The 25,957-nt window shown below is 41.9% G+C and overlaps 1 protein-coding gene across 1 annotated transcript; it reads right to left on the reverse strand.

Annotated features, from left to right (window-relative positions):
- Positions 1-414: 414 nt before the first annotated feature.
- LOC123448002 (F-box/LRR-repeat protein 4) lies at positions 415-2,160 on the reverse strand (the record flags this gene model as incomplete). The annotated part of the gene is made up of 1 exon (XM_045124759.1): positions 415-2,160. A coding segment is annotated over one exon (1,545 nt), but the record flags the coding sequence as incomplete, so codon positions are not given.
- Between the last annotated feature and the right edge of the window lie 23,797 nt (positions 2,161-25,957).

Genomic DNA, 25,957 nt, shown 5'->3' on the forward strand with positions numbered 1-25,957 from the left:
TGAATCTAATCCAATGTTCTTCTCATCCATATCTGAACTTGTGCTTATCCTGAGTACATTTTGGAATCAATATATTCTAAACCCATGCGAATACGATGTACTCTCTTTGTATCTAAATAATTGTAGTCAGAAAGAATTAATCTAGTTCTTTTTAACTATAATTATTTAAGTACAGAGAGAGTGGTATAAGAACATCAATATCTGAAAGAATGCAAGCGTGAACGTAGTTTGAAAACATGTTCAGCATCTGATCCGTTTTTGCACTCCACCAAATTCACATACGAGATTCTCACCCTGAAAAGGACTTGCAGAACAGTAGTTGCATCAAATTATTTGGTTGTAGCTTTATCTAAAAAAAGCATGCAGCTCTTGCATAATCATACATTACGCACTAAAAATAAACGGAAACTCATGTAACAATTCGAATTTTATTACTTGGCACATGTACAATAGCACAATTCTTGCTGCTCAATTTACATGCCAGGCAGCAAGAGGAGCTTTTTCATGACAAGTTCAGAGTTAACAAGACATACATACACACATTCCCACCAGAGTATTATACACAAGGAAAACACTTTCCTTATTCAACATGCAGTATAAGAAGATTACCGTACTTCAGAATGATCCATCACAAGGCAATGAGCCAACTTTCATGCCTTTCGTCCGTGCAATCGCCTTCAGTTCCTCCGACACCGAGCTCTCTTCGATGACCAAATGGTTCAACCGGGTGGCCCGCTGCGCAAAGAGCTCGACACTGGCCCCTTTAATGGCAGGGCAGCGGGAGATGTCCACGATCTCCACTGTCTGCCCACAGTGCCTAAGCAACGAGACCAGTGATTCTCCGGTAATGCCGCGGCAACCCCTAAACCGGATGTCAATCAGATTCCGGCAAGACGATAGCATGGCTCCAATCTCCTTGTCCTTCAGCGTCTCGTTGTAAGACAGATCAAGCCGGCGGAGGTGGCGCATGCTCTGGCTGAGGAACGTGAGCAGCCCAGGCTCCCGTTCAACCACGTCGCAGCTCACCAGGGCGACATCTTTGATGCCCGCCCCAATGGCCGTGCGCGCGAGAGAACGGAGCCCGTCCCCCGTGACGAGGACACAGCTCTGAAGGCGAAGCACGGCAAGGCTGCCCCGGCTGTCGTGGCCTTGCTCTGCGCCGATTGCAAGGAGGTGGTCGTTGTGCAGGTCGAGAGGCAGGCGGAGGTCCAAGGTGTGCAGTGCGGCGCCGCGCTGACGGATGAACTGGAGGAGGGCTTCCCTGCTGCCTCCGTCGTACACCAGGAGAGACTTGAGAGCACAACACCGGTCAGCGGCGATGAGGAGGACGCGGTCGGCGACGGTGCGGCAGGCGCGGAGCTCAAGCTCGAGCAGGCCGGCGAGGCATCCTGAGAAGGCGGTCGACGCGGGGCCATCTCCGATGCCGTCGCAAGCGCGCAGCTGCAGCCACCGTAGGCTCCCACAGCGCTGCCATAGCCACCTGAACCCGTGGTCGCCAGAGCGGATGCCGCACAGCGATAGCCTCTCCAGAGGCAACGCCTCTACGGCGTCGCCCTCGCCGCCGGAGGCGTCATCGGAGCTGGAGCCGGCCGAGTCAACGGCGGCAACGCCGGAGTTGACAAAGGCGAAGGACTTGAGGCAGGGCAAGCACGCGAGCCAACGGAACGACAGGGGGCTGAGAGCGGTGAGGTGGAGCGAGGTGAGGCCGGAGAGCGTGACGGAGACAGCGCCCAGCGCAGCGGGCGAGACTGGCGAACCGAGCGAGAACCGCAGCGCTGTGAGCCGGGTGGCCGAGGGCGAGGCGGACACCGCGAACAGAATCGCATCAGCGTCGTGAGCGGCGGCGGATGACGCAGAGACGACGGCCAGCGCGGTTAGATAAGGGTAGTGCAAAAGCAGGTCAGCCAGAGGAGCCGCCGATGCTCCGGCGAAGGCCGGCGGCAGGCGGAGGGTGAGGCGGGACGTGGAGGCTCGGAGGAGCGCGACCCAGCGGCGGGAGACGAGGGAGACGGCTGGCCCGGCGGCGGGCGGGAGCAGGCGGAACACCTCCTGCAGCAGGTCGTCGCAGAGCGCGGCGTCCAGGTCGCCGCATGCCCCGCCGCCGCCGCCGGCGCGGCGGCCTCCGCCGCCGCGTCGGGGGCTTATTGGCGCCGTAGCCAGGGGGGATCAGCTCATCGGCACGGCGCGCTTAGGTCCCCTGTTTTCTCTCTCCAGGGGAATTGGGCTGCTCGGCGGCCTCAGGTGGGAATGGGATTGGGGAAGGGGCTAGCTCTTGTGTGGCGTCCCGCGAGATTAGGTGGGGAAGGAGGAGGATGCCGACAAGCGAGGTGGGGGTACCGTATCGTATCAACGTCGGCGGCGTGGGCGTGCGTGGCAGTCAAGCGTTGGCTACCTTCCAAAATGGTAGTGGAGGCGGCTCCGGTGGATAAATCATGGGATTCGAGGTTCCATGGAATGCTTTCTTTTCAGCGGTTCTAAAGACATAAAAGGTGTAGTAGGCCCTGTTTCGTTTCAACAAATCAGGTGACTTAAAACCAGTGACTTATAAGTCACGTCTGTTTGATTGTCATCTGACTTATAAGTCACATTTCCATGTAAAAGTGGGTGACTTATAAGTTTTAAGTTGGAGTGGAGCAACTTATGACTTATAAGTTGGGGTGACTTATAAGTTGGGTCTGTTTGGTAAAATAAGTCATTTTTTGCACTTTTCAACTTATAAGTTGGTGACTTATTTGAAACCAAACAGGGCCTTAGTATCGGAAAATGATATCACGTTCTTTATGCTCTTTCTGCGCAAATATTGTCTGGGCCATATTGTCTGGACCGTCGGATTATTCGCAGGAATCACAACGTATGGCGCGACGCCAGGTCAACTCTGAAAATCGTTGGTTTTTTATTATCATGGTTAGAGTCGGACTTGCAAATCCGGTCCCTATACGCCCACAGTTATGCATTTAATATGAGATGGTATCTTTCTTCTTTCTTGTTTTTCTTTGTTGAAAAAATACATGTTCATGTAAACGATATTTTTATAACAGCGGCGTCACAGAAGACCCTTACCTTCTTCCATTTTTTTCCATTACTTATCGATTATCCTTTGGCACGGTGGCTTTTTCATTCATGATGACAACATCGTCCTCTTCATCGTCTAACCCAATGAATTGATGGAAATTTCAGCCATCATACCTCTTCTTGCCGGACTTGAGATCGGCCACGAGTTGTGTGCACTTTGCCTTGCCATTCAGCATGATCCAACAATGACTAAAAGTAAATGACTTCTTCTCCACCTTATGATATAAAGTGGCCGCTACCGTCGTCTAGCAAACAACATGCGTATGAGCACAAGAATGCAAACACAAAAAGCATATTCAAATGACAACAAGATGAAGCAATTGAGCTTACATGAGTTGCCACTCCCATCCCACTTTGAGGGTGTTTGGTCACTTGTGAGTAGTAGTCGACGTACTTGTTCACTACCCCTTGAATGATATCCCATCGATGTTGGAGAGATGCCACAACGGGTGGTCACGATAGGATGCGGCTCCACATACTCTTTTTGTTTGTGATACTCGTTTCAAAATTTCTCCTAATACTTGTTCCCCTTTTGTTCGGTGCTGCATATTGGTTCTATTACTGTGGCCAAGCAAGCTTTGACCAACAAGATGTCTATCGGGTCCGCGGGACTAGGGGTACCCAGGCCCGTCTTCCTGCGGCCCAGGACGCGATGCATACCATGGGCCCATCATGGCCCACCATTTGTTCTCACGAGCAAGGCCCTCGCGAGGGCTGCCGCCTCGCGAGGCACACGTCGGCAAGTAGCGTCGGGAGCCAGGCAAAGTCCCTCTCGCGAGGTCGCCTCCCGAGGTTGCCCCCAAGGCCTCGCGGGGCAGCTTAGTCACACATGGCCCGGTGAGGTCACACGGTCTTGTGCCTCCATGTGGATGATGCACGACACGTCGAACGGTGCCAGGAACCATGCCAGCGGGCACGAAGGGGGAGGTTTCCCCTTTTGTGTTAAGCGGCCAGGGTCAGCTCCCGGTTCCGAGGGAGATCACAAAGATTTCCATTGGGTGCAAGAAAGCTAAAGCAGAGGGCATAAGAGGACGGAGATCATCCCCGAGCCCACCAACGCATCGTGGCAGGAGGCTTTTGCACGCGAAGAATGCTTTTGTCAGGATAAGTTGCGATCCTCTCCCCCTTCAAACCGACCGTTGTGGTAACCCTTCCCGCACTCTGTTTTCGAGGGAAGAGGACCGGGGCCAGTATAAGATAGGGCATGCGGTTACCATAGGGGGGATCGGCCCCAGAATTAGCAAGAACACACCTTTGTACTCTCCCTCACTCTCGAGCAATCCAGACAAGTAGGAGTAGGGTTTTACACCGCGAGGTGGCCCGAACTTGGGTAACGGTCATGTCCGCAGTTCTTGTTCATTAGCTCGAGCACGCCGGAGTGCCCCGTGGTGTTGTGGTGTAGAGTAAGGCAGTAGACCCTGCACACCCTAGAGTTCAAACCTCTTGGGTCCCCGGAGCCTCGATTCTGACATTTGGTGTGCCCGGTAGGGGTGCCTCGTCGCTCTCCAGCTCCTTCTTGTCTTCAGCCTCATCAATCCCATGGCAGACCCCCGTCGTTTGCGCACCGAGTGCCGGGCGGTCCACGTCGCCGCCACCGGAGCGCCCCTAGAGCCAGGCCCCCACCGACAACCATCATTCTAAGCCGTCTTACTGCAGGGCAAGTGTCGCCCTACGAAAGTGCGATTCCGTGCCATCGCGTGGTTGGGTGTGGCGCGATATCACCTTCTACGCCAGGGATCATCCTAGATCAATACCTGCCGCACACACGCTCCCCATGATATGCACCCCCACCATCAGCAACGTCGCGGTCACGAGGACTCTCATCAACGGGGGCGCTGGGGACAACGTCATCACCGTCGCCAACTTTGAGGCGCTTGAGGTGCGCTGCGATTTCTTGAAGCCCACCAGGTGTTTCTCCGGGGGTGACGGACGGTATCACGACCCCTAAGGTAGATACGCCTTCTTGTCACCTTCGGTACATGCCACAACTACCGCACCGAATTGATCGACTTCAACGCGGCGCCGTGCCTAGCCCCCGGAAAAGGTTAGGGCCATCGAGAATATGCGCCCTCCCCGGACCCTCGAGGAGATGCAAAAGTTGCCCGGATGTCGGGCCTCCCTGGGAAGTTTCATCTCCAAATTAGGCGAACGGGCATTGTCATTCTTTAAGCTTATGAAAAGGTCTGGCCGGTTCCAGTGGACGCGGACTTTGAAGGTTTGAAGAGGTATCTTGCTTAGTCTCGCTGATGCGTTGGTTTCCCTCCAATCTTAAAGGTTGATGTAGCATAGCAACGACAAGTATTTCCCTGAGTTAAGAAACCAAGGTATCGATCCAGTAGGAAGATCCACAAGACTATGTAAGCAGCACCTGCACACGAATAGCAAATCCGCGCAACCCAACACGTGGATCGGTTGTCAATCCCTCGTGGGTAAAGTAAGGATAGATTGATAGATGCAAATAAGAGTGATAGAAAATAGAATGTAGCAAGGTATTTTGGTTTTTTTATAATATAGATCTGAAAACAAAATAGCAAATAAAGTAGAAATGCAAATAGCAAAGTAGAGATTGCAAATAGATGATGTGAAGTAGGCCCACAGGCTCTAGGTTTCACTAGTGGCTTCTCTTGAGAAAATAGCAAATGTTGGGTAGACAAATTACTGTTGGGCAATTGATAGAAGAGCAAATAATTATGACGATATTCAAGACAATGATCATGTATATAGGCATCACGTCCAAGATAAGTAGACGACTTCTGCCTACATCTGCTTCTATTACTCCACACATCGACCGATATCCAGCACACATCTAGTGTATTGAGTTCATGGAGAAATGGAGTAATGCCTTAAGAACGATGACATGATGTAGACAAGATCTATTCATGTAAAAATAGACCACATCATTTTATCCTTGATAGCAATGATACATGTGTGTCATGTCTCTTTCTGTCACTGAGATTGAGCACCGCAAGATCGAACCCACTACAAAGCACATCTTCCCATTGCAAGATAAAAGATCAAGTTGTCCAAACAAAAACCAAATACCAGAGAAGAAATACGAGGCTATAATAATCAAGCATGAATATGTTTTCACACATTTGATCATAAACTCACAATTCATCAGATCCCAACAAACACACCGCAAAAGAAAGAGTTACATCATATGGATCTCCAAGAGACCATTGTATTAAGAAACAAAACCAGAGAGAAAGCCATCTAGCTACTGCCTACGAACCCATAGGTCTCATATGAACTACTCACGCATCATTGAAGGACCACCAATGAGGATGGCGAACCCCTCCGTGATAGTGTTCCTCTCCGGAACGGGCTCTAGATTGGATTTCGTGGCTCTGGAACCAGCGGCGGCTGAAACAATTTTTCGTTGACTCCTCTAGGGTTTCCTGAATATTGGGGTATTTATAGAGCTCAGAGGCAGTGGAGAAGTTTCCCGAGGGTCCCACTAGACACCATGCCACACCAGGGGCCTCTAGCGCACCATGTTGTCTAGTGGCCCCCGTGGGCCTCGTGTGCTGCTCATTCTTGGTTCCCAAGTTTCCTTCTAGTCCAAACAAAATCTTTGTAAAGTTTCATGGCAATTGGACCTCATCTGATATGGATTTTTTGCGAAGGAAAAAACATAAAAAATAGCAACTAGCACTAGGCACTATGTCAATAGGTTAGTCCCAAAAAACGATATGAAGTTGCTATAAAATGATCATAAAACATCCAAGAATGATAATATAACAACATGGAACAATAAAAAATTATAGATACGTTGGAGACGTATCAGATAGTTTTTGGGTATTTATACACCCATTTATATATTTTTTGAGCACTAACCTATTGGCCTAGTGCCTAGTACGAGTTGTTATTTTCTGTGTTTTTTTACTTTTTAGGTTTACAGTACCAAACAAAGTCCAATTGTCACGACACTTTTTGGTGATTTGTTTGGACCAAAAGAAGACCTAGAAGCTTCGTGAGGAGGCCAAAGGCCTCATGAGGGGAGCACCACACAAGAGGGCGCACGCTAGGGGGGTGGGTCACGCCAAAGGCCTCACGAGGGGAGCACCTCACAACAGGGTACGCCCTAGGGGAGCACCACACAGTAGGACGAGACCCAAGGGGGTCATGGAACCCCATTGCCTCGTGCCCCCCTCGGCTGCCTCCTGGCATACCTCTTCGTCCTACAAATTCTCATTAATCCCAAAAGTCCTAGGTAGCACCATGAAACACCTTTTCTACTGCCACAAGTCTCTATTGCATCACGAGACCATCTGGAGCCCTTTTCTGGTGCCCTACCGAAGGGGAATCGATCATGGAGGACCTCTACATCAACCTCGCTGCTCCTGTGGTGATGTGTGAGTAGTTCACCACATACCTATGGGTCCATAGTTAGTACCTAGATCTCTCTCTCTCTCTCTCTCTCTCTCTCTCTCTCTTGATCTTCAATACAATCATCATCGCATCTTCGCACTGATCTATTTGATGCAACTCTTTTGTGCGGTGCGTTTGTTGGGATCCGAGAAATTGTAGGTTTATGTTCAGATTATTCATGATAAATATTTGAGTCTTCTCTGAATTCTAAATATTATTTTTATGTGCATGATCATCATAGCTCCGTAAATCTCTTTGATCTATTGATTTGCTTTGGCCAAGTAGATGGATCTTTCTCTAGTGAGAGAGGTTCTTTGTAGTGGGTTCAACCTGACGGATTTCTATATACCAGTGACAAAGTAGGGGACAAGATACCTCTTTGTATTATTAATTCATATTAATTGAGTTCTCTTTGTCTACATCATGTGATCATTCTCCAAGCATTACTCTGTTTTACTTAATACTCTAGATGCATGCTGGATAACGATCGATGGGTGGAGTAATAGTAATAGGTGAGGCGGTATTCGGCCTATTTTATTATGGACGTGATGCCTATATACACATGATCATTGTCGTGAATATCGCATAACTATCCTTTTGCAATCAGCTGCCCAACAGTAATTTGTCTATCCACCGTATGCTTGCTTTCATGAGAGATGCCACTAGGGAACACTATGGCCCCGAGGTCTATTCACTTATAAATTTACAAATATTACGATTTCCTTGCAGCCTATAATTATTTGTTATTTACTTTTTACTTTGCAACTTTCAACCACACTACTTACTTGCTTGCAAATAACGAGACAAGGGGATTGACAACCCTCTTGCCCGTGTTGGGTGCAAGTGTTTGTTTCTTTTGTGTGAAGTTACTGAAGACGGGAGTTAGTTGTTACTCCTATTGGTTCAATAAACCTTGGTTCTCCACTGAGGGAAATACTTACCTATATTGTGCTGCATCATCCGTTCCTATTCACGAAAAACCCAACGCAGATCACAAGTATCACGAAGGATTTTTGGCGCCATTAGCGGGGAGTATCATCAACCTACTATCAAACCACTTCACACAAAGTATCATTCACTTGTTCTTATTTTTATTTTCTGTTATATTTTTCTTTCTCCATAAAAAACAAAAAAACAAAAATATTTATATTTGCTAGTTGCTAGTTTACTTCTTTGCTCACTTTACTTGTCATGCTACTTACTTTGCTTGCTCGGTCACCATGTCTCAAGATACTACTAAGTTGTGTGACTTATCAAATACTAATAATAATGATTTTATTAGTACTCCTATACCACCCGCCACTAGTGCGGAGGCTTATGATATAAATGTTGCATTACTGAATCTTGTCATGAAGGAACAATTTTTGGGAAGTCCTAATGAGGATCCCGCTGGTGATCCCAATACCTCTGTTAAACTTTGTGATATGCAAAAGAAAAAGGACATGGATAATGATATTGTGAAATTAAAGTTCTTTCCTTTTCTCTAAGGGATAAAGCTAAATATTGGTTCTCATCTTTACCACGTAATAGTATTGGAGCATGTGATAAATGTAAAGATGCTTTTATTACCAAGTATTTTCCTCTTACTAAGATCATCTCCCTTAGAAATCAAATAATTAATTTCAAATTGCATGGTCATGAACATGTTACTCAAGCTTGGAATAGAATGGAATTGATGATAGGAACTTGCCCTATTCATGGTTTAAACTCATGGATGATTATCCAAAACTTCTATGGTGGACTAAACTTTGTATCTAGAAATCTTCTAGAATATTCCACGGGTGGCACCTTGATACGTCTCCAACGTATTTATAATTTTTTATGGTTCCATGCTATTATCTTGTCAAACTTTGGATGGTTTGTATGCATTTTATATCTTTTTTGGGACTAACTAATAAACTCAGTGCCAAGTGCCAGTTCCTGTTTTTTTCCGTGTTTTTGACCTTTTTCAGAGGAGAATATCAAACGGAGTCCAAACGGAATAAAACCTCTGAAAAGATTTTTTTCCGGAATAGAAGATACGCACGGAGCTTGAGAACCAAGGCAAAGGGCACCAGGGGAGGCCACAAGCCGCGACCGCGGGGGGGGGGGGGCGCCTAGCAGGCTTGTGGGCCCCCTGTGGCTCCTTTTCCCTACTTCTTCCGCCTATAAATCCCCGAAAAATCTGAAACCACGAGAGAGAACCACGAAAATACTTTTCCGCCGCCGCGAGCTTCTGTCTCCGCAAGATCCCATCTGGGGTACGTTCTGGTGCCCTGCCGGAGGGGGATTCGGACACGGAGGGTTTCTTCATCAACACCATTGCCTCTCCGATGATGCGTGAGTAGTTCACCATAGACCTTCGGGTCCATAGGTAGTATCTAGATGGCTTCTTATCTCTCTTGGATCTTCAATACAAAGTTCTCCATGATCTTCATGGAGATCTATCCGATGTAATCTTCTTTTCCGGTGTGTTTGTCGAGATCCGATGAATTGTGGATTTATGGTCAGATTATCTATGAATCTTATTTGAGTTTCTTCTGATCTCTTATATGCATGATTTCATATCCTTGTAATTCTTTTCGAGTTGTGGGTTTCGTTTGGCCAACTTGATCTATACTTCTTGTAATGGGAGAAGTGCTTGGTTTTGGGTTCATACCGTGTGGTGACCTCAACCAGTGACAGAAGGGGTAGCGAGGCACGCATCGTGTTGTTGCCATCAAGGTTAAAAAGATGGGGTTTATATCTATTGCATGAATTTATCCCTCTACATCATGTCATCTTGCTTAAGGCGTTACTCTGTTTGTTATGAACTCAATACACTAGATGCATGCTGGATAGCGGTCGATGTGTGGAGTAATAGTAGTAGATGCAGAAAGTATTGGTCTACTTGTCTCGGACGTGATGCCTATATGTATGATCATTGCCTTAGATATCGTCATGACTTTGCGCGGTTCTATCAATTACTCGGCAGTAATTCGTTCACCCATCGTAATATTTGCTATCATGAGAGAAGCCTCTAGTGAACACTATGGCCCCCGGGTCTACTTTACATCATTTTTTCAGCCCTACACTTTACTTTGTTGCACTTTCCGCCTTCAAATCTCACCTTGCAGTTAACCGTGAAGGGATTGACAACCCCTTTGTAGCGTTGGGTGCAAGTTTGCTATTTTTGCACAGGTACTTTGGAGACTTAGCTTGATACTCCTACTGGTTTGATACCTTGGTTCTCAAACTGAGGGAAATACTTACTGCTACTGTGTTGCATCACCCTTTCCTCTTCGAGGGAAAAACGAACGCAAGCTCAAGAGGTAGCAAGAAGAATTTCTGGCACCGTTGTCGGGGAGCATCAAGTCTAGAATAGTCTTCCTCCTACGTGTCAATTTCTGGCACCGGGGACTGTTCTAAGTGAAGCTTATCCAAGTAACTGTCACAAACTCATCTCTTGCATTTACTTTTTTTGGCCTCTCATTTTCCTCTACCCCACTTCTGAAAAACAAAAATTTACAAAAATATTTGCCTTTTTCGTTCGCCCTTTTCTTTCGCTTGCTTTCTGTTCGCTTGTGTGCTTGTGTGCTTGCTGAAGTCACCATGACTGAAAACACCAAACTTTGTGACTTCTCGAATACTAATAATAATGATTTTATTAGTACTTCGATTGCTCCCGCCACTAGTGCGGAATCATATGAAATCAATGCTGCTTTGATGAATCTTGTTATGAAAGAGCAATTTTCCAGCCTTCCTAGTGAAGATGCCGCATCCCATCTTAATACCTTCATTGAGATATGCGACATGCAAAAGAAGAAAGATGTGGATAATGATGTGATTAAATTGAAGCTATTTCCGTTCTCGAGCAAAAACTTGGTTTTCATCTTTGCCCAAAAATAGTATTGATTCTTGGAACAAGTGCAAAGATGCTTATATATCCAGGTATTTTCCACCGGCTAAGATTATCTCTCTCCGTAATGATATCATGAATTTTAAGCAACTAGATCATGAACATGCTGCGCAATCTTGGGAGATAATGAAATTGATGATTAGAAATTGTCCCGCTCATGGCTTGAGTCTTTGGATGATTATACAAATCTTCTATGTTGGTTTGAATTTTGCTTCTAGAAATATCTTGGATTCTGCCTCCGGTGGAACTTTCATGGAAATCAAATTAGGAGAAGCCACAAAACTCCTAAACAATATCATGACAAACTATTGTCAATGGCACACTGAAAGGTCACCTAGTAGTAAAAAAGTGCACGCTATAGAAGAAATTAACTCGTTGAGTGCTAAGATGGATGAGTTAATGAAATTGTTTGCTAGTAAAGGTGCTCCTTTAGATCCAAATGATATTCCTTGTCTTCCTTGATTGAGAGTAGCAATGAGAGCTTGGACGTTAATTTTGTTGGTGGGAATAATTTTGGCCACAACAATGCTTTTAGAGGTAACTATATTCCTAGGCCTTTTCCTAGTAATCCATCTAATAACTTTGGCAATTCCTACAACAATGCTCATGGAAATTACAATAAATTACCCTCTGATTTTGAGAGTAATATTAAAGAGTTTATCAACTCGCAAAATATTTTCAATGCGTCATAGAAGAAAAACTACTCAAAATAGATGACTTGGCTAGGACCATTGATAGAATGTATCTTGATATTGATGCTTTGAAAGTGAGATGTGCTCCTCCCAAGATCAATATGGATGAAACTTTGAAAGCTATGCGTGTTTCCATGAATGAGAGTAAAGAAATAACCGCCCAAATTCGTGCTAGACATGAATGGCTTAAAAAGGCGTGTTCTCGTGATGAGAATCACGAAGATCTTAAAGTGCTTGGTGTGACTCCTATTGAATCCTTGTTTTCTAATGTCAAACCTAATGATGACGGGGCTGGATATGAATCCACTTTGGTTGAGAAACGCCCCAATGTTTCGGAGTCTATCTATCTTGATGCTAAAAGCATTGAAAGTTGAGTGGAGGTCTTCAAAACTTTGAGTAGTAATGAAATTACTACTTTGGATTTCAAGGAATTCAATTATGATAGTTGCTCTTTGATTGAATGTATTTCCTTGATGCAATCCATGCTAAACTCTCCACACGCTTATAGCCAAAACAAGGCCTTTACCGATCATATCGTCGATGCTATGATGAAATATCTTGAAGAGAAACTTGAGTTGGAAGTTTCCATTCCTAGAAAACTTCATGATGAGTGGGAACCTACTATCAAAATCAAGATCAAAAACTATGAATGCAATGCTTTGTGTGATTTGGGTGCTAGTGTTTCCGCTATTCCAAAGTCTTTATGTGATGTTCTAGGCTTCAATGAGATTGATGAGTGCTCTCTTAATTTGCATCTTGCGGATTCTACTGTTAAGAAACCCATGGGAAGGAACAGTGATGTTCTTATTATTTCAAATAGGAACTATGTACCCGTGGATTTCATTGTGCTTGATATTGATTGCAATCCGACATGTCCTATCATTCTTGGTAGACCTTTCCTAAGGACTATTGGTGCTGTCATCGATATGAAGGAAGGGAATATTAGATTTCAATTTCCATTAAAGAAGGGCATGGAACATTTTCCTAGAAAGAAAATAAGATTGCCTTATGAATCCATGATGAGGGCTACTTATGGTTTGAGCACCAAAGACGACGATACGTGATTCTATCGCCTTATGCCTAGCTAAGGGTGCTAAATAATAGCGCTAGTTGGGAGGCAACCCAATGAATTTATCTTTGCTTTTTTGCTTTCTGTTTTATTGTGTCCACACCATCATAATTCTGTTATGATTGTGTTTTTTGTGTTTCTTTTTGTGTTTGTGCCAAGTAAAACCTTTACGACTAGTTTTGGTGATGGTTGTTTGATCTTGCTGAAAAAGACAGAAACTTTTCACTCACGAAATTATTTTTAATTTTTATCCAGAAAGAGCTTTTGAGTTGATTCTTTTTGCTTATGGTTGATATGCCAATTTCCCTAATTTTCGTAAGTTTTCAGAATTTTTGAGATAACATAAGTATATGAAGTATACAGATTGCTACAAACCGGTCTGCTTTTGACAAATTCTGTTTTTGTTGTGTTGATTGCTTATTTTGATGAAACTATGGATAGTATCGGGGGGTAATAGCCATGGAAAAGTGAGAATACAGTAATCTAACACCATTATAAATAGAAATAAAGTTTTCTACAGTACCTAAAGAGTTGGTAGTTTGTTTTCTTGTGCTAATGATATCACGAGTTTGTGTTTAAGTTTTGTGTTGTGAAGTTTTCAAGTTTTGGGTGATGTTCTCATGGACAATGGGATAAAGAGTTGAAAGAGCTCAAGCTTAGGTATTCCCAAGGCATCCCAAGCCAAATTCAAGGACACCAAAAATCATAAGCTTGGGGATGCCCCGGGAAGGCATCCCCTCTTTCGTCTTCAATCCATCGGTAATGTTACTTGGAGCTATATTTTTATTCACCACATGATATGTGTTTTGCTTGGAGCGTCATGTATTATAGGAGTCTTTTATTTTTGTTGTGTCATAATCATCCTTGCTGCACAACTTTTTGAGAGAGACATGCACTCGTCGTGAATTTGCTAGAATACTCTTTGAGCTTCACTTATACCTTTTGAGTTAGGCAATTTAGCTCGCATGTGCTTCACTTATATCTTTTGAGCTAGATAACTTTGCTCTAGTACTTCACTTTAATCTTTGTAGAGCACGGGGGTGTCATATTTTGGAGAAACAAGAACTCTCGATCTTCACTTATATCTTTTTGAGAGTGCTCTCTTTGAGTAACTTGGTAGTTGGCTTGTGCTATGAAAGTAGTCCTAAAGATGATAGGCATCCAAAGAGGATGTAATAAAAACTTCCATATTCATGTGCATTCATTAGTAAAGAGAAGTTTGATTCCTTTCAATTAGTTTTGAGACATGGACATGGTAATATTAGAGTTATGTTAGTAGGGTGTTGTGAATCTATAAATACTTGTGTTGAAGTTAGTGATTCCCGAAGCATACACGTATGGTGAACCGCTATGTTAGGAAGTCGGAGCATAGTTGATTTATTGATTGCCATCCTTTGTGTTGCGGTCGGGATCGCGCGATGGTTAACACCTACCAACCCTTCCCCTAGGAGTATGCGTTTAGCACTTTGTTTCGATTACTAATAAAAACTTTCGCAATAAGTATATGAGTTATTCATGACTAATGTGAGTCCATGGTATAGATGCACTTTCACCTTCCACCATTGCTAGCCTCTCTAGTGCCGCGGAACTTTCGCCGGTGCACAAACCCACCATATACCTTCCTCAAAACAGCCACCATACCTACCTATTATGGCATTTTCATAGCCATTCCGAGATATATTGCCATGCAACTCCCACCGTTCCGTCTCATGACTTGTGCCGTCACTTTCATATTGCCATTGCATGATCGTAAGATAGCTAGCGAGATGTTTCAACGTCATATGCTAAGCTAGATCGTTGCACATCCCGGTACACCGCCGGAGGCATTTCCTATAGAGTCGTCATTGCTCTAAGTGTTGAGTTGTGAGTAAATAAAAGTGTGATGATCATCATTATTAGAGCATTGTCCCATGTGAGGAAATAAAAAAAAGAGGCCAAAGATGCCCACCAAAAAATGATGAAAAGAGGCCAAAGAGCCCAAACAAAAAAAAAGAGAGAGAAAAAGAGGAAGGGACAATGCTACTATCTTTTCCACACTTGTGCTTCAAAATAGCACCTTGTTCTTCATGATTGAGAGTCTCTTGTTTTGACACTTCCATATACTAGTGGGAATCTTCATTATATCACTTGGCTTGTATATTCCAATGATGGGCTTCCTCAAAATTGCCCTAGGTCTTTGTGATCAAGCAAGTTGGGTGCACACCCACTAGTTCTAGTTTTGAGCTTTCACATACTTATAGCTCTAAGTGCATCCGTTGCATGGTAACCCGTACTCATTCACATTGACATCTATTGATGGGCATCTCCATAGCCTGTTGATACGCCGAGTCAATGTGACCATCTGCTCCTTTTTGCCTCACAACCTCCACCACACTCTATTCCACCTACAGTGCTATATCCATGGCTCACGCTCATGTATTGCGTGAGAGTTGAAAAAGGTTTGAGAAAGTAAGAGTGCGAAAACAATTACTTGGCCAATACCGGGGTTGTGCATGATTTAAATTCGTTGTGTGGGGATGATGGAGCATAGCCAGACTATATGATTTTGTAGGGATAAGTTTCTTTGGCCTTGTTATTTCGAAAGTTCATGATTACCTTGCTAGTTTGCTTGAAGTATTATTGTTTTCATGTCAATAGCAAACTATTGTTTTGAATCTTACGGATCTGAACATTCGTGCCACATGAATGAAGTTGCAAAGGACAAATATGTTAGGTAGCATTCCACATCAAAAATTCAGTCTTTATCACTTCCCTACTCGAGGACGAGCAGGAGTTAAGCTTGGGGATGCTTGATACGTCTCCAACATATCTATAATTTTTGATGGTTCCATGCTATTATCTTGTCAAACTTTGGATGTTTTGTATGCATTTTATATCTTTTTTGGTACTAATTATTAACTCAGTGCCAAGTGCCAGTTCATGTTTTTTCCGTGTTTTTTACCTTTTCCAGAGGAGAATATCAAACGGAGTCCAAACGGAATAAAACCTTCGAAAAGATTTTTTTTCCGTAACAGAAGATAGCTGGGAGCTTGAGAACTAAGGCAAAGGGCACCAGGGGAGGCTACAAGCCCCCTAGCCGCGGCGTGGGGGGCGCCTAGCAGGCTTGTGGGCCCCCAGTGGCTCCTTTGCCCTACTTCTTCTGCCTATAAATCCCCGAAAAATCTAAAACCACAAGAGAGAGCCACGAAAATACTTTTCCACCGCCGCAAGCTTCTGTCTCCGCAAGATCCCATCTGGGGCACGTTCTGGTGCCCTGCTGGAGGGGGATTCGGACACGGAGGGCTTCTTCATCAACACCATTGCCTCTCCGATGATGCGTGAGTAGTTCACCATAGACCTTCGGGCCATAGCTAGTAGCTAGATGGCTTCTTCTCTCTCTGGTATGTTCAATACAAAGTTCTCCATGATCTTCATGGAGATCTATCCGATGTAATCTTATTTTGCGGTGTGTTTGTCGAGATCCGATGAATTGTGCATTTATGATCAGATTATCTATGAATCTTATTTGATTTTCTTTTGATCTCTTATATGCATGATTTCATATCCTTGTAGTTCTCTTCGAGTTGTGGGTTTCGTTTGGCCAACTTGATCTATAATTCTTGAAATGGGAGATGTGCTTGGTTTTGGGTTCATACTGTGCGGTGACCTCACCCAGTGACAGAAGAGGTAGCGAGGCACGCATCGTGATGTTGTCATCAAGGGTAAAAAGATGGGGTTTATATCTATTGCATGAATTTATCCCTCTCCATCATGTCATCTTGCTTAAGGCGTTACTCTGTTTGTTATGAACTCAATACACTAGATGCATGCTGGATAGCGGTCGATGTGTGGAGTAATAGTAGTAGATGCAGAAAGTATCAGTCTACTTGTCTCGGACGTGATGCCTATATGTATGATCATTGCCTTAGATATCGTCATGACTTTGCGCGGTTGTATCAATTGCTCGACAGTAATTCGTTCACCCACCGTAATATTTGCTATAATGAGAGAAGCCTCTAGTGAACACTATGTCCCCCGGGTCTACTTCACATCATATTTTCAGCCCTACACTTTACGTTGTTGCACTTTCCGCCTTCAGATCTCACCTTGCAGTTAACCGTGAAGGGATTGATAACCCCTTTGTAGCGCTGGGTGCAAGTTTGCTGTTTTTGCGCAGGTACTTTGGAGACTTGGCTTGATACTCCTACTGGTTTGATACCTTGGTTCTCAAACTGAGGGAAATACTTACTGCTACTGTGCTTCATCACCGTTTCCTCTTCAAGGGAAAAACTAACGCAAGCTCAAGAGGTAGCACACCTTCATGGAGGTGACCTTAGGAGGGGACACCAAACATCTCGACAACGTAATGATGAACTACTCTCAATGGCATATCGAAAGAGCTCCAACCGGTAAGAAGGTAAACTCTATTGAAGAAATCGCTACCTTGAGTGAAAAGGTTAGTGCTCTTATGAATTTGGTTGCTAATAAAAATGCTTATGTTGATCCTAGTGACATTCCCTTGTCTCAATTTGATTGCAAAAAATGATAATGCCATTGATGTGAATTTTATTTCTCGAAATAATTTTAACAACAATGCATATAGGGGTAATTTTAATACTAGGCCATATCCCGATAACTCCTCCAATGGTTATGAAAACTCTTATGGTAATTAATATGGAAATCTTTCTACCAATAATAATAATTTATCGTCTGATCTTGAAAACACCAATAAAGAATTCAGTAATTCTCAAAAAGTTTTCAACACTATGGTAGAGGAAAAGTTACATAAGATCGATGATTTGGGTAGGAACATGGATATAATTGCTCTTGATGTAGAAACTCTTAAAAGTAAAAAAATTCAACCAAAGCATGACTTTAATGATAATATTAAATACATCCAAATATCTATTAATTAAAGTAGAGAGAGGACCAAGAAGTTGAAAGCTAAGCAGGAGTTCCTAGAAAAGGCTCTTCCACCGGTTTTTTACCGGAATCCTGATGAAGATCATAAAATACTTGGTACTTCTCCTATTGAAACTTTGTTTATTTATCTGGATATGAATTATAATGGGACTGGAGATGAGTCAACTCTAGTTAGAGAGCGTCCTTATTGCTTGGAGGGTGATGATTTTAACGTTTAAACTAAAAAAGTGGGTTTGGAGAGGTTAAAACTTTAACTAGTGATGTGCCCACTATCTTGGATCACAAGGACTTTAATTATGATAATTGATCTTTAGTAGAATGTATTTCCTTGCTGCAATCCATTATTAGCTCACCCAATGCTTATGTACAAAATAAAGCTTTTATTCAACATAGTGGAAGCTATGGTAAAAAGCTATGATGGAAAACTTGAGCTAGAAGTCTCTATCCCTAGAAAGTTGTATGATGAATGGGCACCTACTGTTATAATTAAGATCAAAGAATATGAATGCAAGTCCTTGTGTCATTTAGGTGCTCGTGTTTCAACTATACCTAAGTGTTGATGTGATGTCCTTCGCCTTACTAATATTCATGAGTGTTCTATTAATCTACATCTTGAGGATTATACTATCAAGAAACCTTTGGGAAGAATAAATGATGTTCTCATAATTGATAATAGAAATTATGTGTGTGTAGATTTCATAGTTCTGGATATTGATTGCAACCCATCTTTTCCAATAATACTTGGGAGACCTTTTCTACGAACTATAGGTGCATTAATTGATATGTAAGAGGAAAATATACGGCTCCAATTTCCATTGAGGAAAACACTTCCCTAGAAAGAGAATAAAACCACCTTATGAATCAATCATGACGGATAATTATGGATGGAGTGTCAAAGATGACAACACTTGAATCATATGTATTATGCCTAGCTTGGGGCGTAAGACAGTAGCGCTAGCTGGGAGGCAACCCAATAGTTATATTTATATTTTTTTCTTTTTTACTTTATATTTGTGTGTCATGACATGATTGATGCCTCTGTAATAATTATGATTTTGTTTTTAAATTAGTTTTTGTGCCAAGTAAAGCCTTTGGGATGGCTTGGATAATAGTAGAATTGATGTAGTGCAAAAACAAAAACTTTAGCATCCAGTGCAGAATCTATCTGACTTTAGTGGAACAATTTTTTTCATCTGAATTTTTTACACAGTATTTCTATACAAATTCCACATGTTGTCGTGATCATTCAGAACTTTTGGAGTTACGTATGTATGGTAATAAAATGTATCATTACACACTATTGTGTGTTAGACATATTCTATTTTTGCATGCCTAGTTTGCTTGTTTTGATGACGCTAAGGATTATATCGGGGGGTATAAGTCATGGAGAAGTTAGAATATAGTACCTTATGCACTAGTAAAATATGAATCAATTTATTAAATTACCTAAAGTATTTGGTAAGTTTATTATACTAACGGATCTGACGAAGTTTCTGTGCTGAAGTTTTTAACTTTTGGGTGTTATCACGATGGACGAAGGAGTAAGGAGATGCAAGAGACTAAGATTGGGGATTCCCAAGGCACCCCAAGGTAATATTATAGGAAGACTCAAGCATCTAAGCTTGGGGATGGCCCGAAATACATCCCCTCTTTCGTCTTAATCCTTTAGTATGTCACTTGGAGCTACATTTTTATTCACCGCATGATATTAGTTTTTATTTAGTTTGCTTTTTGTTATTAGTTTTCCACAATGATTGTTCTCTTAATACACCCACATGGGAGAGACACACGATTATCATGATTTATTAGAATACTCTTTGTGCTTCACTTATATCTTCTGAGCTTAGCAGTTTCTCCAGTACTTCACTTATATCTTTTAGAGCACGACGGCGTATCGATTTTATAAAAATATTTGCACTCTCGTACTTCACTTTTATTTGTTTGGGAGTTAATAAAAGTTGATGGCAATTTGCATGGGTATATGATTATTTCAAAAATAATAGGTATTCGGTGAGTGCATAATCAAAATCACATGTAGCACATAAAAAGAAATCATGGTTAATGATATTAATGTGGTAATGTGAAAAATCATGAGTGCATGATCATTGGTTGATAAGTGTATCATAAATTACAGGTATTAATTTGTTGTTCATCCAAATAATTTTATGGCATGGTGATGATGTGTGAGCATACTTATTCCTCGTTCAAATCCTAGTGTTATTTTAGTCGGGGGAGCGCGATGGTTAACTCCTACCAACCTCCTCCATCGGGGCATGCAAGTAGTGCTTTGCTTCGAGAAAGATAATAAATCTTGCAATAAGTATGTGAGTTCTTTATGACTAATGTGAATCCATGGGTATATGCACTCTCACCTCCACATATTTGCTATCCTCTTCGGTATGGTGCATTGCCCATTCTCACCTCGAGGATCGGTGCAACTTTTGCCCATGCCTCCAAACCCCGTGACATGATACACTCTGTTGCACATAAGCCACCTTATATATTCCTAAAAAAAACCACCATACCTACCTATCATGGCATTTCCATAGGCATTTTGAGATATATTGCCATGCATCTTCCACCATCAGATCATATGACTTATAATTTTGTTGTCATATTGCTTTGCATGATCGTAAGATAGCTAGCATGATATTTACATGGCTTGTTTGTTTTTTGATAAATTTTGCTACGCTTGATCATTGCACATTCTGGTACACTGCCAGAGGCATTCATATATAGTCATATCATATTAGTTTTTCATGTTGAGTTGTAAGTAAATAACAGCGTGTTGATCATCATTATTAGGGCAGTATCTCAGTCAGGAAAGGATGACGGAGACAATGAATCCCCCACAAGTCGGGATGAGAATCTGGATGAAAAAAAAGGAAAATAAAAAATAAAGAAAAAATTATAGAAAAAGAGAAAGTAAAAAATGAATAAATGAGAGAAAAGAGAGAAGGGACACTCTTACTACCTCTTATTCTACACTTGTGCCTCAAAGTGGCACCATGTTCTTCATACAGAGAGTCTCTTGATTTGTCACTTCCATATGCTAGTGGAAATTTTTCATTATAGAACTTGGCTTGTATATTCCGATGATGGGCTTCCTCAAATGCCCGAGCCCTTCATGGGAAAGCAAGTTAGATGCACACCCACTTAACTTCAGTTGAGTTTTCATACACTTATAGCTCTAGCGCATCCCTTGCATGGAAATCCCTACTCCTCACCTTGATATCTATTTATGGGCATCTCCATAGCCCGTTGATACGCCTACTTGATGCGAGACTTTCTTCTCCACTTTCACCCGTTTGAAACCTACCACCATATTCTATTCCACTCTTACGTTATATCCATGGTGCACACTCATATATTATGCAAGTAAGAAAAAGCTGAAGCACGTTAAAAAGTACGATCCAATTGCTTGACCTAATACCATGGTGCTTAATATTTGTATTTATGTGGTGAGCATGAACCCATGCTATATTTATACAATAAATTGAATAGTGGGTGAACATTCTTTAAGGATCATATGATTTGAAACTTGATGACTATGTTGCTTGTGTTTATAAGCATTGTTATGTTGATATTTTCTAATTCATCGTTTCTTAGTGATCAAACCTGCAATAGATTACATGTGGGGTAGCATGTGATACGTCCATTTTGCATCATGTTTGGCCACTGTTATTGATAGTGTTTTTGTGCATTATACCACTTTATGGAGTAATTCTAATGCATTTTCTCTCATAATATACAAGGTTTACACCAAGAGGCAGAAAGCCGACAAATGGAATTCTGGACCTGAAAAAGCTATGTCGGAGATACCTATTCTGAAAATATCCAAATGGGCTGAAACTTCATGCAGAATTTTTATGGAATAAATATTGGAGGAAAGAACTACCAGAGGGGGCTGCCAAGTGGCCACTAGGCATCAGGGTGCGCCAGCCCCCCCCATGGCCTAGTGGGTAGTGGGCCACCTGGCCCACTTCTAGCGACCATCTTATGGTATATATTCACTTTTGACATAGAAAAAAAGGAGAGGACTTTCGGGATGGAGTATCGCCATCTCGAGGTGGAACTTGGGCAGGAGCACTTTTGCCCTCCCGCGGAGCGATTCCACCGGTGGAACTTCCCTCCCGGAGGGGGAAATCGAGGCCATCACCATCACCAACAACCCTCTCATATTGGGGAGGCCAATCTTCATCAATATCTTCAACAACACCATCACCTCTGAAAACCCTAGTTCATCTCTTGCGCCCAATCTTGCACCGGAACCCCAGATTGGTACATGGGGGGTGACTAGTAGTGTTGCTTACATCTTGTAGTTGATGCTTTGTGGTTTATTTGGTGGAAGATCATATGTTCAGATCCAATATGCTATTTATTGCCTCTCTCATCATGAGCATGTTCATCACTTGTGATTAGTTACTTTCGTTCTTGAGGCCACGGGAGAAGTCATGTTGCAAGTAGTCATGTGAAGTTGATATTTGTTTGATATTTTGATGATATGAATGTTGTGATTCCCTTAGTGGTGTTATGCGAATGTCAACTACATAACAATTCACCATATTTGGTCCTAAGGGAATGCATTGCGGAGTAGTTATTAGATGATGGGTTGCAAGAGTGACAGAAACTTAAACCCCAGTTTTTGCGCTATTCCGTAAGGGGCTGATTTGGATCCCTATATTTAATGCTATAGTTAGAAACTATTCTTAATACTTTTCTCGCTGTTGCGGATGCTTGCGGTATGGTTAATCATAATTGGAAGGTTTGTTCAAGTAAAAACAACACCCAAGCACCGATCCACCCATATATAAATTATCAAAGTACCGAACGAAAATGAACCCGATATGGCGAAAGTGACTGGACAAAATTCCCGTGTTCCCACAAGAACATTTTGGCTGGTATAAGAAACCATTCTTGCCTCTCCTTTGCCAAAAAAGGATTGGGCTACCTTGCTGCACTTATTGTTACTATTACTAATTGTTACTTGTTACAATTATCTTGCTATCAAATAACTTGTTACCGCTATTTTAGTGCTTGCAGAAATTACCTTGCTGAAAACCGCTTGTCATTTCCTTCTGTTCCTCATTGGGTTCTACACTCTTACTTATCGAAAGGACTATGATTGATCCCCTATACTTGTGGGTCATCAAGAATCTTGTATGGTGCCATTGCCGTATAGTGAAGCGCCTTTGGTAAGCGGTAGTTAGTAAGGGAAACTTTATATTACGTGGTGAAATTTAGTGTCACTTGTCACTATGGAAAGTAATCCTTTCCGGGGTTTGTTCGTGGTATCTTCACCTCGACCGAAAACACCAAGTGTTGTCCCTCAACCTACTGAACCTACTGAAAATATTTATTATGAAATTCCTTCGGGTATGATTGAGAAACTGCTAGCTAATCCTTATGCAGGAGATGGAACAAAACATCCCAATATGCACCTAATCTATGTGGATGAAGTTTGTGGATTATTTGAGCTTGTAGGTTTATCCGGAGATGAATTCAAGAAGAAGGTTTCCCCTTTATCTTTGGGGGGAGCATTGACATGGTATAGGCTATGTGATGATATAGGATCTTGGAACTGGAGTTTCACTAAAAAAATTATCCCATGCATCTTGTTCATCGTGATCGGAATTTGATCTATAATTTTTGGCCTCGTGAAGGAGAAAGTATCGCTATAGCTTGGGGAGGCTTAAGTCAATGTTATATTCATGCCTCAATCATGAGCTTCCGAGATAAATTATTATTCAGAATGTTTATACTTCTTGTTCTGGTTCTTTTATGAAGAAGACTATTGAATTTAGGTGGGATGTTTTGGAACAAATTAAATGCAACTTTGAAGATTGGGAACTTGACGAAGGTAAAGATCTATGTATAAAACTTGAGTTTGATTATGTTAAATCTTTTATGAATACTGATGCTTTCAATGGTTTTAGCACTAAATATGGACTTGACTCTGAGATAGTAGCCTCATTTTGTGAACCCTTTGCTACTCATGTTGATCTCCCTAAAGATATATGGTTCAAATATCATCCACCTATTAAATAAAAAGTTGAAGAACCAATTAAAGTTGAGGATAAAACTATGATTGACAATGTTGACCCACTTGTGTCTACTGCTTATATTGATAAACCACCTTTCAGTGTTAGGATAAAGGAAGATGCTAAAGCTTCTATCATGGTTAACAAAAGTTATGTTAGAACAACCAAACCCTGTGAGAAAATCAAGGTAGAACCTAGTACTGCTATGGTTAAATATCTCTTGGTCGATAATATTGATGGGCATGTTATTTATTTCTCGGATGAAGCTACTAGAATTGTCAAACGTGATACAAAAAATAAAAATAGACCCGTTGTTGGCATGCATGCCATCTCAGTAAAATGGGAGATCATTGTTATCATGGTCTATGTGATATGGGTGCTAGTGTTAGTGCTATTCCTTTTACCTTATATCAAGAAATTATGCATGAGATAGCACCCGCAGAAATAGAAGACATAGATGTTACTATTGAAATTGCTAATAGAGACACCATCACACCACTTGGGATTGTTAGAGATGTTGAAGTTTTGTGTGGAAAAGTAAAATACCCTACTGATTTTCTAGTACTTGACTCACCACAAGATGAGTTTTGTCCCATAATATCCGTAGACCCTTCTTCAACATTGCCAATGCTTAAATATATTGCAAAAAGGAAACTATCAGTGTTAATTTTGGTGGTATATCTCATGAGTTTAATTTATCCAAGTTCAGTAAGCAACCCCATGATAAATAATTTCCTAGTAAACATGAAATAATTGGTCTTGCTTCTATTGCCATTCCTCATACTGATCCATTAGAACAATATTTGCTAGACCATGAAAATGATATGCATCTGCGTGAAAGAAATGAAATAGATAAAATGTTGTTTGAATAACAGCCTATCCTTAAACACAACTTGCGTGTTGAAACTCTAGGAGGTCCTCATCCACCCAAGGGTGACCGTGTGTTTGAATTAAAGCAATTACCTGACACTTTGAAATATGCTTATCTTGATGAAAATAAGATATATCATGTTATTATGAGTGCTAACCTTATAGGGCAGGAAGAAAAGAGATTTTTAAAAAATTTAAGGAAGCACCGAGCTGCTATTGGGTATACTCTTGATGATCTTAAGGGCATTAGTCCCACTCTCTTCTAGCACAAGATTAATATGGAACCAGATGCTAAACCAGTTGTTGATCACCAACGAAGACTGAATCCCAAAATGAAAGAAGTGGTAAGAAATGAAATATTAAAGCTTCTGGAAGCAGGTATAATTTATCCCATAGCTGATAGTAGATGAGTAAGTCCCGTTCATTGTGTTCCTAAGAAAGGAGGTATTACTGTTGTTCATAATGATAAAAACGAACTCATTCCACAAAGAATTGTGTCTAGCTATAGAAGGGTAATTGATTTTAGAAAATTAAACAAAGCTACTAGAAAAGATCATCATCCTTTCACTGTCATATACCTAATGCTAGAAAGATTATCGAAGCACACACATTTTTGCTTTCTAGATGGTTATTCTGGTTTTTCTCAAATACCTATGTCACAACCTGATCAATAGAAAACCACCTTTACTTGTCCTTTTGGAAACTATGCTTATATACGTATGCCTTTTGGATTATGCAATGCACGTGCTACCTTTCAAAGATGTACGACTGCTATAGTCTCTCATTTATGTGAGAAGATTGTTGAGGTTTTCATGGATGATTTCTACGTTCATAGAACTTCTTTTGATGACTGCTTAAGCGACCTTGATCGAGTTTTGCAGAGATGTGAGCAAACTACCTTGTCTTGAATTGGGAGAAGTTCCACTTTTTGGCAAATGAAGGTATTGTCTTGGGTCATAAAATTTCTGAATGAGGTATGAGGTGGATAAGGCTAAAGTTCATGCCATTGAGAAGATGCCATGTCCTAAAATATATTAAAGGTATCCATAGTTTCCTTGGTCAT

This window comes from Hordeum vulgare, chromosome 4H (assembly GCF_904849725.1).
Source record: "Hordeum vulgare subsp. vulgare chromosome 4H, MorexV3_pseudomolecules_assembly, whole genome shotgun sequence".
NCBI lineage: Eukaryota > Viridiplantae > Streptophyta > Magnoliopsida > Poales > Poaceae > Hordeum > Hordeum vulgare.